The 13,311-nt window shown below is 43.4% G+C and overlaps 1 protein-coding gene across 1 annotated transcript; it reads left to right on the top strand.

Annotated features, from left to right (window-relative positions):
• Positions 1-1,016: 1,016 nt before the first annotated feature.
• Positions 1,017-12,935, top strand: LOC117806594 (tandem C2 domains nuclear protein). The gene is made up of 11 exons (XM_034675561.1): positions 1,017-1,077; positions 1,151-1,354; positions 3,328-3,498; positions 3,710-3,789; positions 6,724-6,796; positions 6,886-6,986; positions 7,391-7,507; positions 7,598-7,789; positions 10,938-11,052; positions 11,128-11,327; positions 12,328-12,935. The coding sequence occupies exons 1-11, from the start codon at positions 1,017-1,019 to the stop codon at positions 12,436-12,438; spliced, it is 1,425 nt and encodes a 474-aa protein (XP_034531452.1). The 3' UTR covers positions 12,439-12,935.
• Positions 12,936-13,311: the final 376 nt, after the last annotated feature.

The raw sequence follows: 13,311 nt of genomic DNA, 5'->3' as shown, positions 1-13,311 counted from the left end.
GAAACATGGATGCACAGTTGTGGATTTTATGATCTCTATTTTATTTTAAAAGCTCTGCAAAAAGATGTTTGCATGATCCTTTAAAGGCACTGTGAGGAGTTTTGAACTGGCTGAGAAACAGACTGAAACTGATACTGATGCCTCTTCATGACCTTTAAGAGTAAACAAGACCATCAGCAACAACACTGATGCCTGCTCTGTTGATGATTTAAATGCTTGAAACCGTTGTGAGGGGGTCGGTGTCAGACCGGATGATTGACATCTCACTTTAGAAACAACATTTATTTGACTGTTCTCATGGAAAAGAATCTAATTGTGTGATAAATTTGACTGTTGGAAGTCAACAGGATAATGTTTTTGTACAAAACACTACTTTTGCATGTACAGGACAAGAGCTAAGAGGTATCACTTTGTCCCCAGGGGGCGCCAAAATCAATACAAGTCAAAAGTTCCTCACAGCAGCTTTAATGGAAAAATGATGCACACAGGATTTAAAATAAATACAAATATTTTTTGCAGATTATTTAAACAAACGTAAGAGATGTTTTTGCACACAAATTAAGCAGCACTTAAAAAAAATTGGTCCAAATTTTGCAGATTGAGGATTTGTCGAGCCCTTTAGATTGTGGGATCACTAAATCAGGAAAGACGGGGGTGAGTGGAGGGATTGGGCTAAAATTCTTGGGTCATATCATTCTCCTGACACGGTCATCTGATAATAGTATATGTATTTGGAGCAGAGGCTGCAGCCCTGGGAGCAGAAACCTTGCTCGACTCCCTCCTTCCTGTGTCCGCAGTCCTATCTCTCTCAGTAAAGACACTAAAAGCTCCAAAAATATCTTAAAACGACTTAAAAACTGAGTTAAACTGTTACACATGTGTGCGTGTGACACTGTTCTTGTATTCTGGGCGTTCACACTGATTGGGTAATACAAAGGTTTGTCCCAGCTCTGTTTACTGTGTCAACTCTGACTTCCACTCTCTCTTTCAGTGCTGGATTATTATCAGCTGCAGCCATGGAGTGTCTCAAAGACTGCTGCAAAAGCTTCATGAAGCAACAGGAGCAGGAGACCCAAGGTAATCTGACTTCCTGAACAGCTGACACATTTAATCTACTGTTTTGTTTCTGATGGTTTCCTCTGCTCTCCAGTGATCACGCTGAGGATGCCTCCAAACAAAGAGGAGGTGTCAGAGTGGGAGCCGGAGGAAGGGAAGATGGGAGTCTCAGAGGATTACCTCCTGTCCAAGCTTCCCCCTGACGGCAGAGAGGTGCCGTTTGTCCTGCCCACCTTCAAGGCCTCGTACGTCCAACCTCGAGGGTCCCGCTATCCCAACCTGCAGCCTGGTCCTCAGAGTACGTACCTGATACATGATGAATCAGCTGACTGTGTGCCCTGTGTTTGCATGTCAGCATGTTGTGTATCTTTATGATCTTAAAGTAATTAACTTGATCTCGCCGACTGTGGAGAGCAGCATTGTAAAAACCTGTCCTAGATGTCAGTGTTGATTTAAAGGTTGGGCTTTAACATATCATTTCATTTAACTTAATTGATGTTTGACTTTAGGATTAGGCTCATTAGACGCTTCGTTCTCATCATTACGGCTGCAGAAGTGTTGAAGCTTTCAGGGTGAGAACTTGTGTTCAGAAACTACAGTGAGGCTCACTTTGGTTTCCTGGGTCCAAATCAGACGTTCAGCAAATCAAACTGAAAATCAGAACCTGTTTCTGTTTTGTTTCCCTCTCTGGTGATTTAGTGAAGAGAAGTCCAAACATGATTCAACATTTCAAAGACAACTCTCTCTAGCTGTATTCACACATGCAGCTCACTCCAACAATTTCCATCCATCCATTTTCTTCCACTTATCCGGGGTCGGGTCAGGGAGGCAGCAGTCCAAGAAAATTGACCCACACACCCCTCTCCCCAGGAACACTTTCCACCTCTTCCTGGGGAATCCCAAGGCGACCCAGACCAGGCGGGATATATAATCCCTCCACCGAGTTCTCGGTCTTCCCCGGGTCCTTCTCCCAGTTAGACTGTGACAATTTGAAAACATGAAAGCAGACAGCCGAATATTTCACCCTGACCTCACCCAGACTTTTTCCCAGAGGACTTTTAGTACAACGAAGGATTACGGCCACATTCGTTGCACCTAATTATGCAATCGTATGAATAATTCTAACCCTTAATGTTATCTTAATGGATGCATTATAAAAACAATCTTCCCTGTTCAGTGTGTACAAACAAAAACATGAGCTACACACCCAAAACTGTTACAACCACCAGGCTGTAAACATGTTTGACGCTGCTGTAAAGATTGACACTCTAATATTGGCTCTAATGGTGTTCATGGCTTTTGCAACCAGCCTCTAGTGGACACTTCAGGAACTGCAGTTTGTTTTTTGCACTTCAGCTTCATTATTTGGTTTTGAAGCTTCAAGTTTGGCATTTAGAGCTTCAGAGGTGGACAGCTTTGACCTGTTACTGAAAAGTAATCATGCCGTTATGGAGCTCAAACTCAAGCCACAACTCAAATGTTACCGGGCTGTTTATCTCTGCTTTAATTATGGGCCTTTCTGGGGTGCCGTTGGCCTCACGGTTTAGGTGCATACCCTATATGCAGAGGCTACAGTCCTCATTGCACCAGTTGCAGTTTTTGCTCACGGCCTTGACCATTTGCTGCATGTCTTCCCCCGCTCTCTACTCCCCACATTATCTGTCTCTATTTAGATGTCTTATCCAATACAAGCATGATAGAAAGATATGCATTTTAATATGGTTATCTATGACAATTGACTCACTTTTGGAGCCAGCCTCTAGTGGCCGTTAGGGGAACTGCATTTTACGTTAGTACTTAGTTCAGTCCTTGAAGGTTGCTGCTTAAAAATTGAAGACAAGTAATAATCTCCACTGCATCAGGAAATGAATCTGCTGCCTGGATGTGATGATAAAGTTTCCTTTCCAAATGTCTGTACAGGAAGTTTGGCGTTAAAGAATTTGATATTGTGACATTTTGTTATTGTACCAAAGCCAGTTTTCCCATGTCACAGCTCAAACAGGGTCACATGACTCACAGAGGAGTTAGTTAAGGTAAAGGTTAAGTTGACACATCTTACTCCACCCAAAACAACCCAAGCCTGCAGCCTGCAGTCTCCTAAAGACTGTCCCTCAGGCAACCTGGTTTAATTAAACCCAGTTCAGAAGTTACTGAAGTATGAACTGACCTTTGATTACAGAGCAGTACCAGGATATCCTGTTTCTGGATGAACAGCTTAACTTTCACTCACTGAGAGTAACTCTGACCTGCAGCCCTGCGTCCTCTCTGCAGGCTCAGCTCGGTGCACGTACGCAGAGAGGAAGGCAGAGCTGCTGGGCTCCAGCTTCCTCACCCACAGCCCTGAGTCCAGCCTCCATCGGGGTCAGATGGTTGAGTACCTGTCGCCCGGATCCACCCGCAGAGACACACTGAAGAACAGAAGCTCCAGTCCCATCAGTCCAGGTAGAAAAACACAGACACTGATTTTCTTTCTTCCTTTTAACTTTATTTGAGTTATCTAAAAAGAGTTCATGTTTGAAAAGCTAAATGTTAAGCCAATCACAGAGGGTAATTTCATCATTCCATAACACATAATTCCCAAATGTAGGATAAAGACTGAGCATGAATAATTACAGGCTCCTCAAACTTGATGTTCATCATGTTTTGCTTTCAGTTTGGAATCTGAGGCCGGGCAGCGACCAGCGTCTGAGCAGCTCCATGCTGGATCTCTCCTGCTCTCAGACTCACATACAGGTGAGACTGTTCTCTGTCTTATCTGTTCTCAAACAGCACCTTTCTCACCCTGTGTCAACTTTGACTAAATATAGATTTACAGTTTCCACTGTGCAGGATAGTAGAACACTGCAAACAAGTCTCACAGAGTAGTATGTTGATTAAAGGAGTAAAGGGGTCACGGTAGTGCTAGAGGTTGAAACAGAGGTGGGTGGAGCGACTCTTTAATGATTCTTATGCAGTTAAATATATATTTTATTCAAAGATAAATACCATTTAGAATTCAAAATAAAATCAGGTTTTATTCCACTTATGAGAAATAAAAATATTAAAGATGTACGGAGGCCCAAATGTGACAAAATGCGAGGCAAAAAAAAAAGATGTTGCATTGGGAAAAATATTAAAAATGGAAGTGATTGAACATTGAAGTCCAAACATTGACAAAATATTAAAAATGAAATGTTACATGAGCCTGACTCAAGATAAATAAATAAATAGTTAAAAATTAAATAAAGTATTAAATAAATAAATAAATTGCACAAAGTTACAAAAGAGTAAATATTAAAAAATGAAAGCAAACTCCTTCACACTGTTTGACTATCAAAAAATCTATTCATTTTACATTTACATACATTTAACATTTTGGCACTGAGACATTATTTGTTTTCATTTGTTAATTTAATTTAACAGCCTGATTCCTCTGCTACGGCTCATCTCATGAAAAAGACGTGAAGTATTTTTTATACAATTTAAAATACCAACAAAACAAAAAAATCCCTGCATTTTAATATAAAAACAGACACCAGCAGCATTACACTTCCTAAATAGTTAATTTTCACATAAGCCCCGCCTCTAACAAGGCCAACAGCCAATCATAGTTAAGAATGTCGAGGTGTTCTCTAGTATCAGTTTCCAAGGGGACTTATTCCACCTCTTGTTGCCCCTCATGCCAAAAAAGGGTTTTTGCAACAACAAGCCAATTAGCTTAGCTTAGCACAAAGAATGGAAACAGGGGGAAACTGCTAGCTTTGGCTTTGTCACTCGTCCATGCATTTATCTTTAGCAGACTAGACTACTGTAACGGGGTCTTTACAGGACTCCCTAAAAAGTCCATCAGACGGCTGCAGCTCATACAGAATGCTGCTGCTCGAGTCCTAACAAGGACCAACAAAGTAGACCACATCACTCCAGTTCTTAGATCCCTACACTGGCTTCCTGTCTGTCAGAGAATATACTTTAAAATCCTGCTGATGGTTTATAAAGACCTGAATGGTTTAGGCTGATCTGCTACTACTTTATGAACCACCTCGACCTCTGAGGTCATCAGGTACTGGTCTGCTTTCAGTTCCTAGAGTCAGAAGGAAACATGGTGAAGCAGCGTTTAGTCATTATGCTCCACATATCTGGAACACACTCCCTGAAAGCTGCAGGTCTGCTCCAACTCTCACCTCTTTAAAATCAAAGACTAAGACTTTTTTATTTGCCACTGCCTTCCTATCTTAGATTATTTTAACCCACTTTAAATTAAAATTTTAATGTAATTTTTAATATATTTCTAATTTTCCTTTTCTTTTCTGTTTTATGTGTTATTTTATGCCTGTCTGAATGTCTCCAATGCTTTTAATGTTTTAATGTAAAGCACATTGAGTTGCCCTCGTGTATGAAATGCGCTATACAAATAAAGCTGCCTTGCCTTGCCTTGCCTTGCCTTGCCTTGCCTTGCCTTGCCTTGCCTTGCCTTGCCTTGCCTTGCCTTGCCTTGCCTTGCCTTGCCTTGCCTTGCCTTGCCTTGCCTTGCCTTGCCTTGCCTTGCCTTGCCTTGCCTTGCCTTGCCTTGCCTTGCCTTGCCTTGCCTTGCCTTGCCTTGCCTTGCCTTGCCTTGCCTTGCCTTGCCTTGCCTTGCCTTGCCTTGCCTTGCCTTGCCTTGCCTTGCCTTGCCTTGCCTTTGTCTAAATGTGACACTCCAGCACAATGAAGCTCCACTAAAGCTGTGCGCTGTGACACGTTGTCCTTTGTATCCATCAAATGTGGCATAATCAAACAAACTATGACGTGTGACTCTGATCCTTCTGCTGGCTTCAGTCCTGGACCGAACAAACAGAGATCACAGCGGTGTTCACCTTCTCATCTAACATTGGCAAGAAAGCGACACAGGTGGTTTCCTCAAAGGCCTTCCTGTTCCTTTAAAAATAGCTACACGTGTGAAGTATCTTGTGTCTTCATGTGTTTTTGGCCACCATCCGACTTCTGAAAGAGATCAAAATAACAGACATGAGACCCAAAGAGAGCTTCCTTCATTGAAGCAATCATCCCTGAATGCACCTCTGTTTGTTGAGCTTCTCAGCTGCAGATTATCTTAATAGTATTTAAGCAGTGATGCATTAGGCAGGACGATGGAAGAGTTGGGCGTATTTCTTTGTTTTATGAAGGATGTGGTGTTACCTGCACAACAAAGACACGTCCTTATTGAATAACAAGAAGCCCTCATCTGAGCGTCAGCATCAGAACGACTGTCGGTGGATTCTTCTTCACTTCTCCGTCATGTTTACGTCTTTAACTTCCAAGATTGATGCTCAGTGAGCTCAAATGTTTGTCTTGCCAACATTATATGCAAACAGTAGTATGTAGTCGTTGCATGATAGATCTGACTGCAAACAATTTAACTAGGTTTCAAGAAGATACCGTGCAGGGAAACACGTCAGAAGCAGAGAGAGGTGAGGTGTTCAAAGATGAAGCACCTGAATCCCATGATCTACCACATGTTGCACAGACACTCATTGGGATAGTTTGGGGTCACATTCATGGTCCCTAGAGGCTGATGTCAAAGTTTTGACTCATTTGGCACCTTAATCAAGCAAAACTTTCCAGTTCCTCTCAGTACATTGATTAATGATGTTACAATCCAGGTAATGCAGTGATCATTTCATCCCTCTCTGTGTTTGGCTTCACCTGCAGCACTTCGACTCGCTCACCAGCGTCCACAGCAGCTCTCCCTCCCCCAAGTTTGGCTCCATCGAGAGCAGCTTAGGTAACTAACAACCTTCCTTTTATTGTGGTTAATGCATTAACAGCCATATTTGATACTAATGCTGCTGCTCTCTCGCTCCAACATCACAGATTCCATCACTTTGTCCGGGGACGAGCGTGACCTGGGGAAAGTGTGCGTCCAGCTGAGCTACCACGAGACTCTGGAGCAGGTGTGGATCACTCTGGTCCAGGTAAGGTGACACGCTGAGAGGAGAGGCGAGCATGGAAACACAAAAAGATCCATTGTGCTCCTCTGCAGCCCTTCTCAATGGTGCCTCTGTGTTTGCAGAACACAGGGCTCTGTTAGAGACCCTCAGCGCTCTGTTAACTTTGGTTCGGGGAGGCAGGAGGGAAAGGTTGTTTTTGGAGAGGCAGGACTGACCCTGATGCTGCCAACAAAAGAGCTTCATATGAATTAAACCATTGTTCTTAGTTTGAAAGTCTGACACAATCGCATCTGAAGACACTTTGGACCAACTTACTGACTTCAAGATTTTGCAAAAGCTGAGATTTTGCAGGGTCACTATTTGTAAGAGTCCTGCAAGACTCTTTGCCTACCTTGACTCACACAGTGTTTCTAATCTTTCATTATCAGTGTTCAGAGCTGAACCTTCCTCCTGATGGAGCAGAACAACAGAAGGTCGGATTCAAAGGGATCATCACCGTCCCCAAACCCATACAGTTCAAGAGCTCCATCAAGGAGTACAGTCAGGTAACGGTGAAGCCTCCACACCTCATCACATGGATGTATCATCCCTGAATGAGTCGTGATATAAACTTCCTGCTCCCTCTTCATCTTCAGGACGTGTCCTTCATGGAGACCTTCGTGTTTGCACTGCGTCTCCAGCAGCTGCGTTGCAGTGCTCTGGTGCTGAGGCTGCAGACGCACGGCAACAAGAAGCGCACGGTGGCGGAGTGCGTCCTCTCTCTACGCCAGCTCGGGGCTCAGGAGACGGAGCACTGGCTGGACCTCAGCCCTCGATCCAAGTCCTCTGTGAGTGTTCATAATGCACAAGTATGGGGGTTCTGTCCTCACAAGACCAACCCGAATAACCTTTATCAAGAGGTGGGGCTTTCTGTTTGAGTCTGGACCTAAGTGGAGGAGAAGTCCAGATAGTGAAGGTCTCAGTTCTGACCTGTTTGTGTCTTGTTTAGTTGAGCAGAGTAGAATCTGAACTTGGATGATCAAACTGGCTCAGACATGTTCTGGGTTGTAGCGGTTCCCTGATGTTGTTTCACCAAAAGTCCAGCTGCTCCATCTAAAAGGACAAACTTTCATTGTGGGAACATCCCAGGCTTTCACTACTTTCCTCCCGATGTTTCCTTCCTCTGTTTGCTGCCTCCTTTTATCACCTTTTGTATGTGCACAGTAAATAAGAGCTTGGCACCGTGTGTACCTCATAAAACCGTCTCCATGATGGATTTCTGCACGCTGGTAGGAGCTGTAATCTTGGCCCTCACAGGATAATATTGACACTGAGTCGGGTTAACGTTGTTGCATAATCACAGGCGAAAGAGAAAGGAGATTCATTATGGAGTGAAATCTGGAAACAGGCTTTTTATCGTAGAGAAGGAGTCGGAGTGCCGATTCTGGAAATGTAAGACGTGGTAAGTAGGTCAAACCTCAAAGCATGTCAGCGACAGAGAGTGGTGTTGTTGATAAATGGATGCTCGTCTGGCCAGGGGAAGTAAAATGTGAACTGTTTCTGCACTCAGAGGATCAGTCAGTGAATCACCATTAGGCTCTGTGAGGACCGATTTGATTCGGAGAGTGACTTTAACCAATCTGGAGGTAAAAAAGGCTCAAATTGTCCAAATCACCGTCACTCGGCGAAGGCTCTTAAGAGGCAGGACGGCTGCGCTCGTGGAAGTCTGGAGCTTGGAAATTGCAGTTTTTAAAAAAGATGCAGGGACGATTACACTCTCAGATAAATCAAACAACAAAATGAAAAGTCTGCAGCCACACCAGCGGGTCTTTGAAGCTGACGTCACGGGCTTTGCAGGTTGAATTCCTCAAACAAACTATTTTTACTGAAATTCACAAAAACAACCTCATGGTGGGGCTGAAGAAAAAAAAAGCCAGCTATTAGGATACATCTCAACGTTATACTGAAACCACAAATATACCTGCCTCATACTGTGGCAAGAGTAAAGCTAGCCATTGGGATACATCCCCTGGGGACCATGAATGTCTATACCAGATTCAATGGAAATCCATCCAATATTTGCTGAGATATTATACTGAAAACCACAAAAACCAACCCCATCATTGCGACACAGAAAAGACAGTCATTGAGATATATACTCTGGGGACTATGACAAGCTATGCCATATTAAAGGTGACATATCACGCTTTTTTCATCAACATATATTGGTCTAAGAGGTCCCCAAAACATGTCTTTAAAGTTTATGCTCAAAAAAACACTTTGAAATCAGATTTTGGTCTGCCTGAAGAACCCTCTTCTTCAGTCCTCCTCAGAACACTCTGTTTTCTCTCTGACCACGCCCCCTCAGGAAGTGGGTGTGGCCTCGGCTGTCCAGCACGTTGATCTAATGTTTACATGTTGGCTGAATATACACGGCTGCTCACAGACCCGCGTTACTTCAACCCTCTGAATCTGATCCAGAATCTGCAATCTAGCATGCCTCCCTCCTAAGCTCCTTGTTAGCACACATGTGTGCAGGGAATGAAAAACGGAGGAGGGGTTGAGTTGTATTTTATACAGTCTATGGGCTGAACAAGCTCCGAGCTCTGACTTCCTGTTACAGACCGGATATTGTTGTCACGTAACAAAAACACTGAAGTCTGAAACGGCTGGTTTCAGCACACATTTACAGAAAGGTGGAGAAATCAGAACAGGGGCAGAATGGATTCTTTTCATTCTTCGTAGACAGGGACACATATTTCAGGTAGAGAACCATTAAAAAGTCAATTTTGCATGATATGTCACCTTTAAATGCCAATACATCCAATATCTGTCGAACCATTATCCCCAAAACAACCAAAAACCATCGTCATGATGGGAATACAAAAACACCAGATATTGGGATACATCCTCTGGGGACCAGGAATGTCTCTACCAAATGTAGATCCAGTATTTTGTGAGATATCAATTGAAAACCACAAAAAACATTCTCATGTTGTTGCATGAGTAAAGCCAACTATTGGGATACTTCCTCTGGGGACCATACATGTCAATGTATCCAGTGTTGTGCTAATAGTGCTTGAGGACAGCCAGGGATCTCAGAAGTCATATGAAGTAGATATCCTCTGGGGATCATGAGGTGGAAAATTTAGAGTTAACTTGTCTCAAAGATGACTCTTAAAAACCCCTAAAGATACCAACATGCTTGTCTTCAGAGGTCAAGTCAGACTACCACCAAAGTTGTGAGGCTCATCCTCTGGAGACTATGAACTAGTTCAGTGTTGATCTGCAGTGTGGTTTTTCCCTTTTAAAATTAAATCAAATGTTTCATCTCTTCTCCAAATTACAGAAACATCTCTCCACCTTCTCCTGACGTTGATAAAATACAACTTTAATGGGGAGCTGTATTAGAGGTCAAAATAATGCTGGTTTGATGTCAGACCTGCACAGCTGATGCACTTATATGTTCCTCTGGCTCCTTTAAGAAAAATCACCTTCTTTTAGGGCAGATAATTAAAGGTCAGTGTGTTGAAGCTTTAAACACACAAAAGCTCTTCCAGTGTCGCTCCGACTGACACCAAACAGCTGTCCGACAACGATTGTTCAGAGAGCGCCGTGATTAAAGGTCAAAATGTCAAACTCTGAAAGCCTGTAGCTGCCAAAGTGCCGGCCCAGTTGTGATGAAACTTGAGGATAAATGTTTCGTCTTTGAACACTGACGCTGGTCGAGTTCATTCCTGGAATCAAAACCCCCTTGCATCAGAAGCTCAAACGCTGCCCTGCTTCCTGTAAACCAGAGGGAAAAACTCCAGAGAGTGACACACGTTGTGTCTTAGTTTCCATCGTGTTTTTGCTTTGATTTCATGACCTTGCTGTTTTATGTCACTGCCTTTGTGAAGCTCTTTGTGTCTTTGATTTTGAAAGTGCTCCATCCTCCTGAATAATAACTTTAAAATGAATCTTAAGAATCTAAAATAAGTGAAATAACTCTTTCAGGTGTGCCACGCTGAGCTCAATCTCACAACCTGCTTTCAGCCGGTAAACGGACGGATCCAGCTCCAAGTCCTCGCCGCTCAAAACCTCCCAGCCTCCTTCACTCCACTCACACAAGGTATGTATCTCTGAGAGTGGACTTTGACATGATGTGACTTGGTTCTTATGTGTTTCCTCTTCTTCCTCTCTGAAGCGTTTTTTGTCAAAGCTGAGATGCACCAGTTGGGGCGCGTGGTGATGAAGAAGAAGACTCGAGTGATAAAGGCCTCAAAGGGTCAGTGTCGGTGGGCGGAGACTTTCCACTTCCTCCTGGCCGCGTTGGACCACGACTGCTCGCTGTCCGTCAAACTCTACAGCCGCAGCTCGGTCAGGAGGAAACAATGTCTCGGACAGGTGAGTTATTCCAACACCAAGGCTTTTTATGAGAACTTTAATCTGATGCAGTGCTCAGCAATCAGTTTTAAACATCAATCAATCAACCAATCTTTATTTATAACGTGCCAAATCACAGGTCTAGACCGTACTCTATGCTCTACTATTAACAAAGACCCAACATCAAGACCGGATCAGATCCAGTCCCATCTTACAGACAGGACTCAGTCTGATCTCCTCTTAATCCACCATGAGCAGAGCACTTTGCAGCATTTAGCAAGTTACAGTGGCAAGGACAAACTTCCTTTAACAGGCAGAAACCTCCAGCAGGACCAGACTCTTGTTAGACACACATCTGCTGAGACCTACCGTGTTGGAGAGAGGGATAGAGGGAGATGAAGAGAGAGAGAGATGATAGTGGGGAGACGGATAGTAGTAGTTGTAGCAGCTGGAGTCTGGACCACGTCCACAGCAGCAGAGATCCAGAGGAACCTACGAGACAAGGGAGCTCAGGGACTCCAGAAAGGTCTATGGTTAGTAACTTCAATGGGACAGGAAGAGTTAAAGTGAGAGACAGGCAGAGAGATGGGATTCCAGTGTGTCAGTCTAAGCCTATAGAAGCATAACTAAGAGCTGGTCCAAGCATGATCCAGCTCTAACTATAAGCTTTATCAAAAAGGAAAGTTTGAAGCCTACTCTTAAAAGTAGAGAGGGTGTCTGCCTCCCGGACCCTGACTGGTAGATGATTCCAAAGGAGAGGGGTCTGATAGCTGAAGGTTCTACCTCACATACTACGTATGACGAGTAAGCCTGCATGTTGGGAGTGTAGTGTTCTAGAGGGGTAATGGGGCACTATGAGCTCTTCAAGATAGGAGCAAACATGGACCCTCTATTTGCTCTGTTTTGGTCTCCACCACCTCCTAAGGAACGTTTCTGTCTCTTTAGCTCCTGAATGCTCCAGATAATGAACTCCCATCCTGATCTGTACACACTAACTTACAGTTACTCATGTGTCTGTCAGGTCCAGCTGGGGTTGGACAGCCCGGTACCCGAGGCGGTGGATCAGTGGAAGGACATGATGGCTCATCCGGAGAAGGTGGTGTCTGCGTGGCACGGACTGAGTCCAGCCTGAACCTCCGCTTCGTCCACCACTGATGATATTCTGTTGAGCAGCTGCGCTCACTTTCTTTTCCAGTCCTTTAAAGCCACTGAATGGACTCTGATGGACCTGGACTGTGAGCGATCGAGACATTTTGGACCGGATTCCTGCAGAGAGTTCAGGTTTCTGGTTTTTAGAAAGGGTTTCGAACAAATCATAAGAGCTGGAGAATGTTATTTTTCTCTTAGATACAGAGGAGCACTTGCTTAACTGACAGCACACCATGTAGATGTACATAACACTTGTTTTGTAAGTCACCTGATCTGTACATACTGCTGCTTTTAAGAACAGATTTTGTCACCTTTAGAGGAATGGACAGAAAGTTTACGAGTACAAAGTTAGCGTTACCATCTTAAATCATAACGATGGTGATATTCAGATTGTTTTCTGTCGTCCATGAACCCATAAAAAGATCAAAACCAGGACTGGATACTTCACAATCCTGTGTCCAGCTCACAGCTTTACCTCGGTGCTCACTGGAATCACTTTAAATATCTTTTAGCTGATTTCTAAAGAAGCTGTAAGCACAGAGAGACGATTTAAGGCCTTTGAGGATTTAAATACTTGTCTTGATTTACACTGCGTTCACAATTATTAGGCCCGTGAGTATTTTTGTGAATATGTTAAAAACTATGTTAACAGTCGTTTTCAAATTTGTCAAGAAGTCAGATAGTGAATATATTTCTTCAACTGTGTGGTTAAAATGATGCTTTTCAAATTATGTCGGCTGTATTTTTAAATAAACGCAGAATCTGCAGAAATGAGTGTGACAAATTATTATGTAAGTTGGTGATAAGAGCAGATAACTTGTGAAAATTAAAAACTAGGCACCATTTTAAACGTTCT

This window comes from Notolabrus celidotus, chromosome 22 (assembly GCF_009762535.1).
Source record: "Notolabrus celidotus isolate fNotCel1 chromosome 22, fNotCel1.pri, whole genome shotgun sequence".
NCBI lineage: Eukaryota > Metazoa > Chordata > Actinopteri > Labriformes > Labridae > Notolabrus > Notolabrus celidotus.
This window is presented reverse-complemented; position numbering and strand designations above follow the sequence as displayed.

Bases quoted from the DNA above. Each gene is read 5' to 3' on its own strand.
- LOC117806594 (XM_034675561.1), top strand. From the start codon at position 1,017: ATGGAGTGTCTCAAAGACTGCTGCAAAAGCTTCATGAAGCAACAGGAG. The intron at 6,797-6,885 runs GTAACTAACAAC...CCAACATCACAG, and splicing joins CTCCATCGAGAGCAGCTTAG to ATTCCATCACTTTGTCCGGG. The intron at 7,508-7,597 runs GTAACGGTGAAG...CTTCATCTTCAG, and splicing joins CCATCAAGGAGTACAGTCAG to GACGTGTCCTTCATGGAGAC.